General features: G+C 35.7%; 1 protein-coding gene across 3 annotated transcripts in view; it reads right to left on the bottom strand.

Annotated features, from left to right (window-relative positions):
• Positions 1–19,384, bottom strand: part of Xrcc4 (X-ray repair cross complementing 4) — a 246,006-nt gene that overhangs the window by 133,933 nt on the left and 92,689 nt on the right. For all 3 annotated transcript variants that reach the window (XM_021180097.3, XM_021180098.3, XM_029484982.2), the window contains 3 exons: positions 17,013–17,179; positions 7,810–7,962; positions 5,807–5,898 (listed from right to left, as the gene is read on the bottom strand). In XM_021180097.3, coding sequence (XP_021035756.1) covers positions 5,807–5,898; positions 7,810–7,962; positions 17,013–17,179 — 412 coding nt within the window. The remainder of the gene's footprint in view (positions 1–5,806; positions 5,899–7,809; positions 7,963–17,012; positions 17,180–19,384) is intronic.

Raw genomic sequence — 19,384 nt, 5'->3', positions numbered from 1 at the left:
TTTGCACATCTGCTTTTGCTGAAAACTCACTTATTCACTGCTACCAAGACATTACTTCCGGCAAGAAATGCCACCAGATGTGAATCTCAACCTCTGGGAAGATCAATTGAGCCTTTTTGGGTCCCATGCAAATTAGGTGCCAATCCTTCTAGCCTGCCAGATCCCATGAGAATCCCCACACTAAGTTCACAAAAGGGGCACAGAGGAAAAATGACAGTCCTGGGTAACAATGTTGCAGATGGACAGTTCCTACCACATTTCATTACCCTGCTAGCATAAATAGCATCTGTGTTCCTGCTTGTCCTTCATGGATGTTCTGAAATGTGTGTTTCATCAATTTTAAATTCACTGCTGTTTTGAAAGGAAAGAAGATGCTGGCCTTTTAAAACTATCTATACTTAGAGACATTTAAAACACAATTTCTTTGTTTCTTCAGGAACACACAAGAAATGAAATAGTTATCTAGGGATACATATAACACAATCTTACACTATGTAAGCAGGGGCAAAATCACTGTGAGTACGGAAAGAGAAGTACATCCACCAGGAGACTGCACTGCCTTCAAAGACAGAGAAGCTGTACCCATGAGGCCAACACAAAATGTTTTCCTACACAATACATGAAGAATAACACCAGATTCCATGTCAAGGTTAATAGAGAAATCTTACAGATGGTAAGGGATAATTGTTCTTCCTCTCTTAGCCTCTAGATAAAGAGCTACAGACAACTATTGAAGGGTAAGAGAGGGTGAACTAGTATCCACTCCCACAAGGAGATAAGCCATTAATTGACAATACCAACTGGTCATCCCTAAAACAAATATAGGCAACAGTAAATGGGCTCACAAGATTCTATATCATAATATGACACAATAGACCTATATGTTTAACAACAGTAATTTTAAATAGAGGCTATGAATTTGGATGTAGGAAATGCAGAAATACTGTAAATATACTGCACATATATGAAATTAGAAAGATATTTAAAAAGAATAATGTAAAGAAATTACCAAGCAGAGCAGGAATGCCATTAGAAACATGTACATCTTAATTTCCTCCCTGAGTTACATATCATGAAGTCTTATTTGCTCAATCTCATGATGAAGACAGTCTCTAGAGCAAACACCTAACATGGGATCTCTCTAGGAACTAAGTGTCCTCAGTGTCCCCCTGGTAATGGCTAACTTCATTATTAGGAATTTGCTAGTGTTTTATATTTCAACCATAGGTTACAAAAGTAGCTAATTTATTGTTTGAGTAGACAGTTTAAAAAGATCTTCTATGTGTTCAAGGATAACTTACTGAGCCTTTCTAGGACTCCATTGGAACTGGAAAAGGACTGACTTGAACTAGAGGAAGTACAGTTACAGGAGATCTAGCTTTCTGATGCACATAATGTTGGTACTGGCAATGATGCCTGCACGGACCTCTCCAGTATTAGTAAGAAACAACCCAAACTGTCTTTTCAGTATGGTGGTAGGTTTTGATAAATTAAGTTTTCTATGTAGAATTCATAAATAAACGTATCTATGATGAGGATTCTGGATAAGATTAAGAGCACATGTGTAGTTCCAAAGAGGTTATGAGTAATCTATTTGGCAGTACATGTTGCTCTCCCCTGTGTGAGAGGAGATTCACTGTTAAATGGCACAAGGTCTTTGACAACAACTTAGAAATTTAAGACTCTGTTCTATTTTTAAAAACAACTGTATCAGTATTCATCAACTGTGTGGCATAGTCATTCATTGATTTTCAAAAAGGCTATTCTATAACCACACTTCCTTTCAGGAAGCCTAGCAACTAAGTAGAAACCCAAATGATCGACAGTAATTATACAGGGATGTTCCTGTTTGTTAAGAAGCAGGAGTAATTAAGCTAATGTGCTAAATCTTGGGCAAATAATTATGCAGAGAAATGGACAGAAAGCTTCTTTATTTGTTTATAATATCTGTGCTTTTTTAAATCTGCACTGGAAGAAAGGCGAAGCACAGTAGGAAAGTATTTTTGTATCTGATCTTTTAGCAAAGCTAATTCAAATATTCTGCAATGGTAAGTAATAATGTCAATTTCCGATTAAAAATGATGATTATTCAAATATTAATTGTTCATTAAAGCTAAATATTCTTTCACATAATTCCTTATATCATGGCTAACTAGGAGTGATTATACATATGATTTAAATGTTTTATTAGAAAGAGCCAATCTCTATAAAATAAATCTAGTAAATACTTCTTTATGATACCTAAAAACTTTTAAATGGTTAAGATTATTATATACCTATATCATTAAATATGTGTTCATATAAACCTTTACTGTTACAATGTAAATGCAGTTCTGAAATAATATTAAAGTATTCATAATGAAAACCTGTTCGTTGAATTATATCTGATACTTGGGCACTTAATAGTTTTCTATTGCTTTGTGAGGTTCTATTCTTTATGAAACTCAACTATGGTGTTTTCTCAATTTGAATACAAAAAAAAAAAAAAAAAACCCAAGCCAGTCTCCTGTAGATAAGGGTATTTCACAGTATTTATAATCCAAAACACCCTTTAGGTTCCAAGTGAAAAACAAAACAAAACAAAAAAAAACACTTTGCAGCACTTTTTTTTAAAAATTATGAAAGTCTATGAGATATGAAAAATGAGTTAGGGGCTGGAGAGATGGCTCAGCAGTGGGGAACAGTGTCTATTCTCCAAGAGGACCTAGGTTTAGTTCCAATAATCCATCTGGCAATTCATAACTTTCTGTAATCCAGCTACAAGTGATTTTATACACTCACACAGACTTGCATGAGGTAAAACACCAATGCACATAAAATAAATATCATTTAAAAATCATTTAGATGAGAATGGAAGTGGCCTGGTTAGTTCTCGCTATAACCTAAGGTTTCCTTAAAATGATCTTAGCTATTTTAGCTGTTGGAATCTTCATCTGAAACAAAGCAAAAATTTTACCATCCATAGGGCCATAGGATGAAGTATTTAAAAAAAAAAGTCATTAATGCTGTTTTAACTTACCTTAAAACTCTGAACATCAACATATCGTAAAAGCAAAACTTCCTACAGAAAAATATTAATTGTATTGTCTACAACATTTGGCGATACTTGGAAATTCATTTAGCTGTAACCATGAGGTTTATGATCTGTTTATTTTATGGAATGCTGAGAACTGAAGTCTAGGCCTTATACACACTGGACACTCTACCACTGAGTGCTATCTCCTGGTCCTCAAGGTCTTCATGCTATAAGCACGACATAGCCTATTAAACTGGCCTATTTACCAGGAATAAGTCTGCAATAGCCCTAACGGCGGAAAATTTTAAACTTTAGATAATAAAAGCAAGGAAAATTATTTTACTCATAAAACTATACCACACACATTTCTTTCAAACTACAGATCCTACTTCTAGATAAATGGATAATAGTAACCACCTTTCAGGGTGGAGTGGCGCACACCTTTAGTCCAAGCACTAAGGGGGCAGAGGCAAGAGGATTTCTGTGAATTTGAGGTCAGCCTGGTCTACCGAGTGAGTTCCAGGACAGTCAGGCTACAAAGAGATGCTATGTCTCAAATAAATTAAATAAATAAATAAACAAACAAATGAAGGAATAAATAAGGAAATTGATCAATCTTTCCTGGAATAGATAGTTGAATCAATGAATCAATAGATTGTCACCTCAGTAAACCACGGTCATCACAAAAGAGCAGGGCAGTCATGTATAATGACTGTATGAAGGCAGTACACCTAAACCAGACAGATCTACATCAAAGCCACATGCTTTTTTATATTGCAGTGAACCAAGATGCTAGAAGACGTTCAGGAAGAAGAAGCCGCTCAGACTCACGCCCACAATCATAGCACAAACATTTCAAGACCAGCACTGAAATGATGGTAGCTTGCAGCATGGATAAGCTGCTTGCAGGCTGGAAGACACCTCATTGCAGAGACATGGAATCTACAAAGTCATCTTAGCTAAAGTGCAATGTTGATTCTCAGATCTGTGCACTCAGGTTTGTGATTCCAAATCAAGAGTTTCAAATTTGAGATGCAATTTTATTAAGGCCAAATAATCAAAAAATAAAAAAGAACCAGAGGCTTATATATCAACTATATATTTGAGTGAGAATTATATCAATGGCACATAAAATAAAGGAATAATAATAAACAGAGAAGAGAAGTTTTGCCAAATTTAATGGTACAACTATATTCAAGCTTTGCTAAAAATAGGTTTAACACATAAAGGTCCTAGTCTCATGTATGTACACTTAATGATATATTTCTGATCAATAATTTTTATCCCCTATGTGTGCTGGTGAGATATGCTATTTAGACTGAAGAACAAAATTTATGTCCACAGCAGTTATTAAAATTTTTGAAAAGTTTAACAATTATATGTTTCTCTTTTTTTACATTCTAATGAATATGAAGCCATATAGATAGATAGATAGATAGATAGATAGATAGATAGATAGATAGATAAAGATATATAAAACAAAAACAATCTAAGCAGGCTGTATTTATATATTTGTGCATACATATAACTACACATAGTAGATAGATGTATGCAAAAATAATTGGGCAAAAGGTTATCAATCTGGGAGTAAGGTTTCTCATGGCAGAAGCTGTAGGGAGGTAATGTGGGATGGTGTGGAGAGAGGAAAATTGTTTAAATAGGGAAAATATAAAGAAAATATTTCCTCAACATGAGAAAAATTCTCACATTTGAATGTGCATTTTACATGACTGTGTGATCTTTTAAATAAAATTTGATGTATCACTTCACTTGTTTAACAAGCCTCTTTTCTAAAACTGGTTTTATACAGGGTTTAGGCAAAACTTTCTCAGTGTTATAGGAGTTCAGGAGTTGCCTACTTCTACTGCTCCCATGTATTACTATGCACTTATACTGCCTCTGCATAACCCTAGAAAATAACTCATAGGGTTAAATACCTGCTAGGACATGGTTCACAGGCCTGAAGGTGTCTAACAAATTATAAACCAAGATGCTTTTCCCTTCGTGTTTTTCTCCCTTTTTGAAAGTTATTTGTTTTTTGAATATAATTTTAATACAATATATTCTGATCAGGGGTTCCCTTCCTCTATCTCATCCCTTTCACTCTATGCATTCAAATGTAGCTTTCATCCCCTCTTCCATAACAAGCAAGCAAAGGAAAACAAACAAAGTAAAACAACAACAACCACATGAAAACAAAGAAAATACACAGGCACACAGACACACACAAACACAAATGAAACCAATAAAAACAGAAGACCTGAAACCATAACACACTAGCAAAAAGCCAGTAAGATAAAAACTGCTTGAAAACAGTGCAACCAGACATCTTTTCTCTCTGCGCCCTTTCACTCCATAGCAAGCTCTTCTCTAAAGAGCAAGAGCAGGTTCAGCCTCCCCCTGCTTCAGCTATAGCCCCAGCTCCATGAGCTCACTAAGTTGAAGACCAGTAGTTCTGAAGTTCTGAGCTGGTGATATTTAACACAAGATGCATCTGCCTTCTTATTCATGCATTCTCATTTAACAGTCAAGGTCCATCTAGTGAACTTGTGTGTGTGTGTGTGTGTGTGTGTATTTGCTTGTGTGCCTTGCTATTACTAACTGCTACAGTCTACTATAAATTTTAATATTGATGTAATATTCTAAAAGTTTTAGGGTAAAAATTCTTTAGGGTAAAATTTTTTATCAATTTCATGGAAATTTTTTTTCATACATGTTTTCAATCTGGTTTCTTATGACAGTGATAAGCCCATGTGACACATGAACCCATAGTGGGTCCAACCCTCTCACCTGCAGCCTGCACAGGGGCTCCACTTTCTTCATCAGTGCTTCCTTCATAAAGCCCAACCTCATTAGGTGTTTTGTCAGAGCATGGATTTTCCCTGGAAATAGAGAAAAGTGGACCAGAAAATCCTCAATTCATTCTTGCTGACAAGCTCATTTACAAGTAAGAAAATATAGAAAAACATTTCTAGAAAAAAAAAAAAGTTCTGCTCAGTCAGACATAGAGTGAACTAGATGAGATCAATTAAAGACTAAATCCCTTAAAAGAAAGAGGCTTTTAGTTAGTAAACTGAATTGTGGTTAATGTTCACTATTAATTACTGAATTAGTTTTTTTTTTAATTAGGTATTTTCCTTGTTTACATTTCCAATGCTATCCTCAAAGTCCCCCAAACCCACCCCCCCCCAATCCCCTACCCACCCACTCCCCCTTTTTGGCCCTGGCGTTCCCCTGTACTAGGGCATATAAAGTTTGCAAGTCCAAAGGGCCTCTCTTTCCAGTAATGGCTGACTAGGCCATCTTTTGATACATATGCAGCTAGAGACAAGAGCTCTAGTTAGTTCATATTGTTGTTCCACATATAGGGTTGCTGTTCCTTTTAGATCCTTGGGTACTTTCTCTAGCTCCTCCATTGGGGACCGTGTGACCCATCCAATAGCTGACTGTGAGCATCCACTTCTGTGTTTGCTAGGCCCCGGCATAGTCTCACAAGAGACAGCTATATCTGGGTCCTTACAGCAAAATCTTGCTAGACTCAAGAAGAACGAAGACCAAAGTGTGGACACTTTGCCCCTTCCTAGAAATGGGAACAAAACACCCATGGAAGGAGTTACAGAGACAAAATTTGGAGCTGTGACAAAAGGATGGACCATCTAGTGATTGCCATATCCAGGGATCCATCCCATAATCAGCTTCCAAACACTGACACCATTGCATACACTAGCAAGTAATTACTGAATTAGTTTATCCCGTTTAATTAGTCGATTTAAAGAAGTGTATATCTTAAGCTTTAGAGATATAAAAAATGAAATTCTCTATTATAATTCATCCTGGAATGTTAGGATGCTCAAGGGAATTTCATTTGCTTTAATATGCCAACAGAGAGGAGGAATGCAAACTAATAAAAGTTGTAGACACTAGCTGTGTACATGCTATGAATAAACAACTATTTTATTTAACTATTTAAACACTATTCCACCTAGTTATCTCAGTGGGCCAGTGCTCAGCATTGTAATGATTTGAATGCAGTTCTAAATTTCATTAAATTGCCCCCAAAATGAGGCACAGAGAGCTTATATCAATGTTTAGTACCACATGCAAGTAGCACTCTGTGCCAGACGTAGAAAAAGCTCAAATTAAATTTTACTTTCTTTATACTATGTTATGCAAAAACCTCTACTTCATTTTAGAGCCAAGTCAAAAGAATCTAATCTGTATGAGTTATTGACTAAAAACACTTGAAATTACCCAAGCCTATACTACCCACTCATAACTTATAATCCCCCCTTAGGAGTCAAGTGTACACATACTTTTTGAAAGGGGAAAACAACAACAACTTGACAAAGATAGGATAAAATAACATATTTCCTCAGATAACATAAATGCACCACAGGATTTAGCATTCATTAGCTGGAGCTAAAGTTAGCACTGCTTAGATGGTAAGATTACAGATCTGCAACAACTTGTAGCCTTGGAGGAGGTGAGAGGTTTTGTTAACTGATAGATTTCTTACTTCATAATGTCTAAAAATTAAATATAATAATTAAATAAATAAATGTCTGAGAATCAAATGAATAAGTTGTATGCTATGACTGTATGTTGTACGTTAAAGGAAACCATGGGAGGACATTGAGAAATTGTGTAGAGAACGTACTCATCCAAGCTAGAATGGCTAAATGACTACAAAAAAAAAATGCACATTACTAAAAGTTGATACCTAATGTTGCAAGTCTGTAAAGACATTCTCCTGAGATCTACACCTCTCCTACCCAACAGCAAAACGATGCTACCTTTCAGGCTTGGTACTCTCCTCCAGCTGCTGGACTTCATTTAACAATTTATGCAAGCTTCGTATCTTTGTTTTCTTCTCATTCAGCACCAAGATAAATCTTTGATACAAATCAGCCTCCAAGGCTTCTTTGGCACTCACACATTTCTCAAATCTAAAAGTATAAAGAAGTAAACAAATTGAAAATCATATAAAGTTTATACCATTAATATTATTTAATCTCATCCTCATGATTTCAAGAAACCTTTGAAGGCAAACATAACTAAGATCATTTTATTTAAGTAGAGTGTGGATAAATTATAAAATACTATTTATTCATATTTTTAATTTATATTCTAAAACAAATAACAATTGAAATAAATAGAAATATAGCTCTATAACCTAAATTCTCAAATATAGTAACTCATATGCAGTTTATTTATAAAAGCTTAAGAACCATTTATATTACATATTACATTGCATAGTGAACAAATGTACATTAATATTATTATTATTACAGCAGCCATGAAGATATTTTATATCAAAGCAATACACTCTTCAGATTGACTTGTTCAAAAGAACATAATCAATTTGTGTCTTTTTAACCCACCACACATACATGCACATGTGTGTAATGAATTGAATTATCCCACCTGATATTTTCAAGAACATAATAAAGAAATGATGAAAGAAGTACATATCTTAAGCTTTAGAGATGTAAAAAAATGAAATTCTCTATTATAATTAATCCTGGAATGTTATAATGCTCAAGGGAATTTCATCTGCTTTAATATCCCAACAGAAAGGAAGAATGCAAACTAATAAAAGTTGTATACACTAGCTGTGTACATGCTATGAATAAACAACTATTTTATAATTTAAACACATTTATTTCGTTGAAAATATTCTTCTAAATATAGTCAAATTCTGCCTAATTTTTACTTTACTAGTTTGCTTATTCTATGTTCCTAAATATACTTTCTATGTGTCTCACATGTGTCCTAATAATTAAATATGTACATATATACACAAATTTATTATGATGAGATAATCAGAAATGAAAGTGTCAAAATGTGAAAATTTTCAAATAGGCCCTTAATGTGTCCCACAACCCATCAATTTTAAAATACAGAGAATTTATTCTAGTGTAAAAAGGGAATATCTAACCATGCAATTCTGGAACCAATTAGTGCATATTCTTTTAGTGGCATTCCATGAGACCACAGAACATGTGTTTTCTACCAAGTGCTTTATTCTCAGTACCTAGCAGAGATATTCAGTACACATTCATGACATAAATGAACAAAGGGAGCTCAGGAGCACATTTTTTTCAATTGTTGATTTATTGCACATCTCCAAGAGTACCTTTCGTTTTCAACACCATATCCCACAGTTTCTCTTCCAAGATGGCAACCACCTGGCACTAGGTTAGTTTGAGAGCTACATGACACACATTCTGAAGCCCTCCTCCTTGGAGATGTCTTTTTTCCTGGTAGTCTTTCTAAGTGTGTGAGACTGGTTCTAAAAGCTGAGAGACTAATCTGAGTTCTTCAGCAGCACTGTGTTCATGCTAGGGGCTGAAGACTTCCTAAAGAGCATGGGATGGAATACATATCCCTTCAACCACATCACACTGGCAAGAGGAGCTTGGTGGACTTCTTTTTCCTCATTGGCTGCAAGATACACCAAGGTCTGAAGTACCGCTTAGAAATATCTGCTTCCCTTCAGTCCTTGCTATTTCAAGATACTGCTAATATGTATGATTTACTTTATATGCAGGGTATCACGGTATGTTATTGTATATGTAATTTCAGATGCAAACTGTCAGAAATATTATTATATTTTCATTTAATATGTTCTAATATAATAACATAAGAAATTTAAATATGAGAATATATATATATATAAACCTAAATATCACAGTCAAGAACTATCAAGCTAATCCATACAACCTTATGAAAACTACAACATGTATAACACATTAAATTTAAAAAACCATTGAACTAAAATTTCATATAATTTTCATAAAGTAGTACTAGTCGAATACCCACACCATAATTGCACTGGAAGGAACATAATTTTTTTATGGAGAAAAAGTTATAAATCATGTAGCTTAACCTTCCCTGCTTTTATGGTTTATTGTAATAAACTAGTCATAAGACAGGGTAACACTTCTCAGAAAAACTTGAGCTATATGGCATCAAATATTATAAACACTGAGAAAACACAAATTTACTCTCAGTTATTATTTCCTCAACAAACTCAGAGAATATTGGTCATTTATCTAGAATTTATTAAGGCATGCATAGCTTGTCTTAAACATCATTAAAACCAATCTTCCAGAGCATTATAATGTTGCTAAGCCTTATTTCTTACTTGCCTCCAGACAATTGTCTATCTGAAAAATTGGGCAAGAATTAATAGGTCAGAGCATTGATCAAGGAGAGAAATGGGATTCTTTGCTAAGCTTGTAGAGGTAAAACTCACACACAAACCACTAAAGCAGATTATAAATAGTCCAAGGATCATCCCTAAAGCCAGGCTCAAACTAGATTACATATGAGTAGCGGCAAGGAGGAAAGACTTAATGACATTTGTCCTTTCAAAATTGATGAATAGAGCAATAATAATGCCAAAATTCATCATTAATTAGGGACTTAGGAAGTTAGACCAGAGGATAATTATTTTTGTTTAGTTTTGTTTTGTTTTTTTGTTTTTGTTTTTGAGACAGGATCTCAAAGTCGTTTTAATTTGCATTTTCCTCAGTGGCTAATATTGGTGAACACTTTAAAAATGTTTACTAACATCTTAAATTTCTATTTCCTCTTTTATTTACTAAATATTTTCTTTATTTACATTTCAAATGTTATCCCTTTCCCAGTTTCCCCTCTGAAAATCCCCTATCCCTCCTCCCCCTGCTCTCCAACCCACTCACTCCTGCTTTCTGACCCTGGCATTCCCCTATTATGGGACATGTAACCTTCACAGGACCAAGGGCCTCTCCTCCCATTGATGACTGACTAGGCCATCCTCTGCTACATATGCAACTAGAGCTATGAGTCCCACCATGTGTTTTCTTTGATTGGTGGTTTAATCCCAGGGAGATCTGGGGTACTGGTTAGTTCATATTGTTGTTCCTCCTATGGGGTGGCAAACCCCTTCAGCCCCTTGGGTACTTTCTCTAGCTCCTTCATTGGGGACCTTGTGCTCCATCCAATAGATGACTGTGAGCATCCTTTTCTGTATTTCCAGGCACTGGCATAGCCTCACAAGAGACAGCTATATTAGGCTCCTGTCAGAAGGCTCTTGTTGGGATCTGCCTAATGTCTGGGTTTGGTGGTTGTTTATGGGGTAGATCGCCAATTGGGGCAGTTTCTGGATGGTCGATCCTTCATGCTCAGAACTTTGTCTCTGTAACTCTTTCCATGGGTATTTTGTTCCCCATTCTAAGAAGAAAGGAAGTGGCCAGAATTTGGTCTTTATTCTTGAGTTTCATGTGTTTTACAAATTGTATCTTGGGTATTCTAAGTTTCTGGGCTAATGTCCACTTATCAGTGAGTGCATATCATGTGTGTTCTTTTGTGATTCATTTACCTCACTCAGGATGATATGGTCTAGAACATCCATTTGCCTAAGAATCTCATAATTCTTTGTTTTTAATAGCTGAGTTCAGTGGTGCCGCGTGCCTTTATCCCAGCACTTGGGAGGCAGAGGCAGGCAAATTTCTGAGTTTGAGGCCAGCCTGGTCTACAAAGTAAGTTCCAGGAGAGCCAGGGCTATACAGACAAACCCTGTCTTGAAAAACAAAAACAAAAACAAAAAACAAACAAAACAAAACAAAACGAAAAACAGCTGAGTAGTGTAAATATAAATTGTGTAAATATACCACATTTTCTGTATCTATTCTTCTGATGAGGAACATCTGGGTTCTTTCCAGCTTCTGGCTATTATAAATAAGGCTGTAATGAACATAGGGGATCATGTGTTATTATTACAAGTTGGAACATCTTCTCCGTATATGCCCAGGAGAGGTATTGCTGGATCTTCCTGTAGTACTATGTACAATTTTCTGAGGAACTGCCAGTCTGATTTCCAGTGTGGTTGTACCAGCTTGCAATCCCACCAGCAATGGAGGAGTGTTCCTCTTTCTCCACATCCTCATCAGCATCTTCTGTCACCTGAATTTTTTATCTTAGCCATTCTGACTGGTGTGAGGTGGAATCTCAGGGTTGTTTTGATTTGCATTTTTCTCATGATTAAGGATGTTGAACTTTTTTTCAGGTGCTTTGTATTCAGTATTCCTCAGTTGAGAATTCTTTGTTTAGCTCTGTACCCCATTTTCTAATAGGGTTATTTGATTTTCTGGAGTCCAGCTTCTTGAGTTCTTTGTATATATTGAATATTAGTCCCCCATCTGATTTAGGATTGGTAAAAATCCTTTCCCAATCTGTTGGTGGCCTTTTTGTCTTATTGACGGTGTCTTTTGCCTTACAGAAGCTTTGCAATTTTATGAGGTTCTTCCTAAAATCCCAGTTGACTCAGGACTCCTCAGAGTCCAGCTTTCTCTGTGATCCTATGATACCAGGCTCCTGTGAACCTGAGATTCTGGGTGTGTCAGAGTTCTTGGCAGTCAAGCTTCCTCTGAGACCCTGAGATCCTGGTGTGACCAAGCTCCTGTTATCTTGGGATCCTGGAATCCTAAAATCCTGGGCATGTTACAGCGCCTGAAAGTGGTTTCTCCTCTGGGGACCGTGGCTCTGTCTGCTGTGTTAGAAACCAAGGTATACTAGCACTGATCAGAAGGAACTCCAGCTGCTAGTCAGGCAGGGCTCCCATGTCCTTGTTCCTGCTGTCATAGGCCCATCACAATTGGATTGGAACTGATGTTGGGTTCTATTCACTAGTGATCCTAAGATAGAGTGAAGAGTCCTCTGGGGACTGACCATGGGACTGTCTGGCAAGTTCGCACCCAAGGTGAACCTAGGATAGATATTTTTAAAAGTGATGATAAATAAATAAATAAATAAATACCCGTGCAGTAGTGGCACAAGGCTTTAATCCCAGCACTCGGGAGGCAGAGGCAGGCGGATTCCTGAGTTCAAGGTCAGCCTGGTCTACAGAGTGAGTTCCAGAACAGCCAGGGCTACACAGAGAAACCCTGTCTCTGAAAACCAATAAATAAATAAATAAATAAAATTTAAAAGGCATAGAGTTGTTAGAATAAAATATTTCTAAGAACTGAGTGGCAAAAAGGAAAAAAAAAAAAGCAGAAACAAGAACAAGAGAAGTTCACACAAAAATAATATCCCAAGTAAAATAACAGGCTGACAATCCAGACTAAAGAAGAGGCACACACGTGTGGGCATATGGTATAGGAAGGATACAGTAATCATTATATTAACAGTGAGTTCTGGTGCAAGTTAGACCAGGTCAAGATTGAATAACCCAGCAAATCTGAATAGCACAGAGTGGCTCAAGGTGGCTGAGAAGAGCTGGAGTAGAGGCTGAAAGCAGAGACAGAATAAGGCCCCAGGCCAGGAAGAGGATGGCCACAGCTGTCCTTATGCTCTCTGAAGACAAGGTTTTCTGTAACTGTTCTTAAACAATCTAATGGGATGCCATGGAGACACAAACATATCCCCTAAGGTCTTTAAAAATTAGACTGAATTCATCTGCAGATAATGTGATTCCACCTTGAAGATACAAACACAAAGAGAAAGAACTTTCAAGGCCTGCTAATTCAGTTCAATGAAGACTGCCTCCTATTGTGGGTTTAATGACTGTAACTCAGAATAAAGCCAGAGAATTTCTAAACTGAGGTTTGACTGCAAACAAAAGACCTATTCAGTAACACAGAAGTTGAGACTTATTGTTTGGGATGAAGTAGGAAATCCAATAAATAAATACATATAATAACCTCAGAATTCACATACAAATTTCTAATGATTTTCTTTTATGTGTTTAAAGTATAACAAAGCAAACAGTCTAATGAAAACAGGGAACATAGAACACAATTATTGAGCAATAATTAAGCAGTAATAGCAAGACAATGTTAAGGCCTGTGCATTAAAATTCACAATTTCTATTCATCAGCAATCTTTTACTCCTCTCTCAAGCCTTGTTTATTCCTGTCATTCTAAAGTGGAAAAAATTTATATTCAGTTCTGATCACAACACTGATATATATTTCAATTCAAGATATATTCTATTACCATTTAATTTTGTTTTAAAATGTAAAAATACATATAATTTGTAAACAATGGGTAATATTTCATTAGGATACATATCTACTGAAAGAGAACTTAAGCCTTTTAAGGAATAATAAGAGTACAATTACATTATTGAATTAGCTCACTTTATTTTCTACTCAATGCTTAATACACTTCAGACCTTCCTACCATAGTTTCTGAAGAAATATTTATTGTTCTGTTCAAGTCCCTCTTTCGAACACACTTTTCTTTTGATCTGGAGTATGGATACAGTGCTGTGGGCAGAAATGATTGGATCGAACATGAACACCATCACAATCATCAGCTATGGTATAAATGCAGTGTGACAGGGATTCACAACAGGTCCCTATTTCTGATGATTCTCTGCTGTTGAAGTCCACAGTTTCTGAATGCAGTACAAGTGTTCCATTTCTAATCTCTTGAAAGCCAAGTATTGGGCAATACTGCTGCCACAGGGAAGCCAGTGTGCTGACCTGTCCTGAGTTGGAAGAAGAGAATAGTGCGGATGTGCTGCTGTGACAAGACCACAATGCACTGGGAGATCCTCAAAGTATTCACTTTGTCTCCTCAAAAGGAGCAAAAGCAAATTGGGGAAATAGATAATTCACCAATCTCATATCATATACATAAACAACAGCCTAGAATTTCCCAAGAGGTTTCCTTCTTTGAAAGATGTAGGTTCACTCCAATAGCAACACATTGTTGACTTAGAAGACACCTGTTGCAGTAGTGATGTCAGGAAAAAATTGCTGGAACAATCATAAAAGACTGGTGACAGGAAATGTCTTTTACACTGTCAGGCAAAAGGCCCTTCTGGATAGCTGAGAAAGCACATCAAGCACCTGTAAGCCACAGAACTATGTACGGCTCACTCAGTTTCCCTGCACAGAACTATGTACGGCTCACTCACAGTTTCCCTGCACAGAACTGAGTGCGGCTCACTCAGTTTCCCTGCACAGAACTGAGTGCGGCTCACTCAGTTTCCCTGCACAGAACTACATGCGGCTCACTCAGTTTCCCTGCACAGAACTGTGTGCGGCTCACTCAGTTTCCCTGCACAGAACTGTGTACGGCTCACTCACAGTTTCCCTGCACAGAACTGAGTGCGGCTCACTCAGTTTCCCTGCACAGAACTGTGTGCGGCTCACTCAGTTTCCCTGCACAGAACTACATGCGGCTCACTCATGGCTTCCCTATGTGCAGCTCACTCATGGAAGCACAGGCTGCCTTCTCCAGGTTCATCTTCATTCCCAACTGCCTGCTACCCAAGAGATGGAGCTGAATGCTGATAGACAGTACTTCTTTCAGCCACTGGCAGACATTTTAAAGTAACTGCTTCAAGTACAGAGTATACTAACTGCACTCTTTGTAGACAATTTATAGATCAAATTTATCTAAGGATATTCCAGGTTTTAAAATAAAACACTGAAGCTTATCACAACCACGGTTTGTCTGCTTTAATATGATTAATTTCATATATAAAATAGAAAAATATAGTCAGAGTATAGATATCATTCCAAACAATACTTTTCAACACAGATACTTGATACTGATTCATATGAAATGAAAACAAATAAGTTTAGAAGAAGAATTAACTGATTTTTCTATATAGCTGCTTAAATATATAAACTGGCATTTGACTCATTTATGAATTTAGTATATATTCATGACTATAAAAATAATTTAGGGGTTGGGGATTTAGCTCAGTGGTAGAGCGCTTGCCTAGCAAGCGCAAGGCCCTGAGTTCGGTCCTCAGCTCTGGGGAAAAAAATAATAATAATAATAATTTAAAGCTAAAAAAAGAAAAAAATACGTATTCCCTTGATATTAAGTACGAAAGTCAAAGATAACTGGGTATTCGTTATCTAATTTTACGTACATTACCTAATTCATTTTATTACTTATTATGGGCTTCTTTTAGCTACTCTCATTTTCATGTACATATGTGAATAACCATCAAACTATTTAATATGTATTTTCCCAAGGAGTTCTAAATGTCCATACAGAACAGTCACAATAGATGCCCTAAAAATAAACATGTACAATTAAATAGGAAGCATGATATTATTATGCCTTTAACTTAAAAGAAAGATTTTTTTTTTAAATTTACTATATGGCACTATTTGTAACAGCATTATATATGCAGTACATAATTATTCCAAATACTATTCTACACACAATCATATATATATATACTATGTTTGCCTCTGTGGGAATGTAAGTGTTCATGATAAAGTTCAAATATATTTTGTGTAACAGAATAATGCAACTTATATACCAGGTGGGAGTATATTATAATTTGCATGAAAAAGTAATAATTGAAAAGAAATATATCATTCTTATTCACCATTAAATGAGCACGAGGCAAATGCCAGAAAATAAAAGACTTTTCAACATCTTGTTCAGTAGCCACAATTACTTCATCTTTTAAAATGAATGTAGCATGAATTTTCAGTCAGGGAAAATGTTGCTAGCAGAGCCAAAACACACATCATTTGAAGCAGTTACTATTCATAGATTCCAAACAAAAAGCCCACTGTGCTTATTTACAGTTCACATCTCCTTTTGTTAATTATTACTCCTATAAATTAAGCTAAAGTAATTCTTTCCTTATAAATATCCCTATTTTTTGCAAGTGCTGGGGACTATGCTGAGCCGTGTGTACACTAAGCGCACATTCACTAACCATGCAACATACTCAGACTAATGTTTTTATTAATAATGTAATAACGGGCTATGATATTCAATCCCCAACCATTTCTTACTTTCCTTTGTGTTAGCAATACCAAATAAGAGAGCTAAAATGGTTAATGCCCTCCTGCAGTACAAAACAGCCACTAATAACGTGGTTGACTAAAATCATGTAAAGGGATAATTAGGAGGGATTTTATAAAATGCCTGTTCTACATATGTTGTAACTTTATGTATCATTAGCTTACATCCCTAGGAATGAAAGAGCTCAGTGCTTTCTGACGCAAACTCACTGTGTACTTACCGGCCTTGAACATCATTCCAGTCTCTCAGGAGCCTTTCATTTTCTTTCTGCAGGTGCTCATTTTTGGCTTGCTTTTCTGTAATGGTGTCCAGGCAGTAACAAATGAGTTCTCTTATGACTTCAGCTGAGTTTGAAACTTTGTCTAGGTTGAAGGAACCAAGTCTGAACTAAAAAAAAAAAAAAAAAAAAAAATTAAAATTAACAAAAGAAAGAAAGAATGGAAAACATGTTCAGATTGAGAGTAGCGTTGAGATTTAATAATGCTGTTTTCAACATACTTTCTTCTGAGGGGAAAATGTATGAGAATGAAACTGTACTTACCATATACGATGCAGGGAACATAAGGCTGGACCACCCCTTGCTTTCTATTGCATTTCTTATGTGAAGCAACAAACAGCCTAAAAATAACATCTCTCGCTTCCTATTAGAAAACAATACACCTGCTCCTTGGAATAATGCACCATGTGTTTACAAAAGGCTAAGAATAAGATACCCAACTCAGAGAAAGGTAACATGTTACAGATGGGAACTTTTAACTCATGTATTACTAAGATGAATGGGTATATCTCACTGTAAAACCATTGTAATCATTCATATATAAACTACTGGTAAATAAATATCCAATATTGGGAATAGTTAAAACTTAAATAGTTAAATTTCCAATTGGTAATAGTTAAAAGAAAAGCAGAGTCATAAGAAACTGATAATCTGTAAAAACTGTATTTTTTATGTAAAGAGTATGATTTGTCAATACCAAATAACAACTTGAATACACTTGTAAGAGGTAATAATCTTAAAAGAATTTTAAGAGGGAACTTCAAAAGGAAGTATTACAATGCATGTGTTAGTTATGGAACTCCAATAAGCATACATACTAGTTATCCATGTGTCTGTCTGCCTGTCTGTCTGTCTATCGATCTATCTAAACAAATTAATATCATCTCTACCACAAGTCACTGCTAAGTGATATAATCAAGGGAAAAGCTATGTTGCTTCACTTTAAAGCAGATGACACTGTCAAATGAACACATTCCCACAAAGATATCTGGTTTCCTCTTTACATTACAGCTGTCAGGGTGTTGAAAATGATGTACATTTTTAGGGAAGAAAGGTTTTTAGCACATGAAACTCTCAAAATGCAATACACAGAAAACATGCCAACACTTCAATCTTGAATAAATTATATAAATTATAATATATAATATTATATGTAAAATTATATAAATTGTATAAATACAGAGATAAAACCAAATCCAAGTCCAGCCCTATATATATAGCTCACCTTAACAGAAAAAGTAGAAAAAAAACTACTTATAAATAATTTTTGCTAAAATATTGTGCAAATATTAAGAAATATTTTAAAACTGTATCATATATGAATACAGTGTATTTTGACCATATTCATCCCTTATTCATAAGTTCTCTGAGATATACCTCTAACACCTATCTTGGTATCATGTTCTCTTTCATCAACTGAAAAAAATGTGTTTTTAATTAATTATAATATTAATAATAATCTAGTAGTATTGTTTTTCCTTCAGAGTAAGCAATTTCTTGCTGTGGATTGCCTTCACTAATTTCTGTTGCTTTAAAATGTATGAATATAACTGTCATCCCCAACAATAAGACACAATAGAACACAAGTATGTGAGTGTGAAATCCAAAGACAGGATTTCCTGCTAGTGTTCATATGATCGTTGTATGGTTTCTCAAAGGGATGGACTGAGTTCCACCTGAGCACAGTGCTCGTTAACAGGACAAGAGTTCTTTTTCACTGTCTGTTGCAGGGAACACCATTACAGATTCAGTCAAAAGTACAGGGATGAGATTTCATAAAAGCCTCCTCCTCTAGAGCTAGAGAGGAAAATATTACCATGGTTTAGCTCTACATTAAATTCGTTTTCACAGTGACCATAAGCACAAGAAAACTGGAGACATAATACCATTTAAAAAGAAGTCACCTCACAGAACGAATTGGGTAGAGTGCCTTCTGTTTCTATTTTGTGTAATAGTTTGAGAAGTATTGGAATCAGGTCTTCTTTGAAGGTCATATAGAACTCTGCATTAAACCCATCTGGTCCTGGGCTATTTTTGGTTGGGAAACTATTAATGACTGTCTCTATTTCTTTAGGGGATATGGGACTGTTTAGGTCATTAACCTGATCCTGATTTAACTATGGTACCTGGTATCTGTCTAGAAAATTGTCCATTTATTCCAGGTTTTCAAGTTGTGTTCAGAATAGGCTTTTGTAGTAGGATCTGATGGTGTTTTGGATTTCCTCAGGTTCTGTTGTTATGTCTCCCTTTTCATTTCTGGTTTTGTTAATTAGGAGATTGTTCCTGTGCCCTCTAGTTAGTCTGGCTAAGGGTTT

Source organism: Mus caroli, unplaced genomic scaffold (assembly GCF_978045245.1).
Source record: "Mus caroli unplaced genomic scaffold, Mus_caroli_1 scaffold_15, whole genome shotgun sequence".
Taxonomy (NCBI): domain Eukaryota; kingdom Metazoa; phylum Chordata; class Mammalia; order Rodentia; family Muridae; genus Mus; species Mus caroli.
The sequence above is the reverse complement of the archived record's forward strand: the minus strand, read 5'-3'. Positions and strand labels throughout refer to the sequence as shown.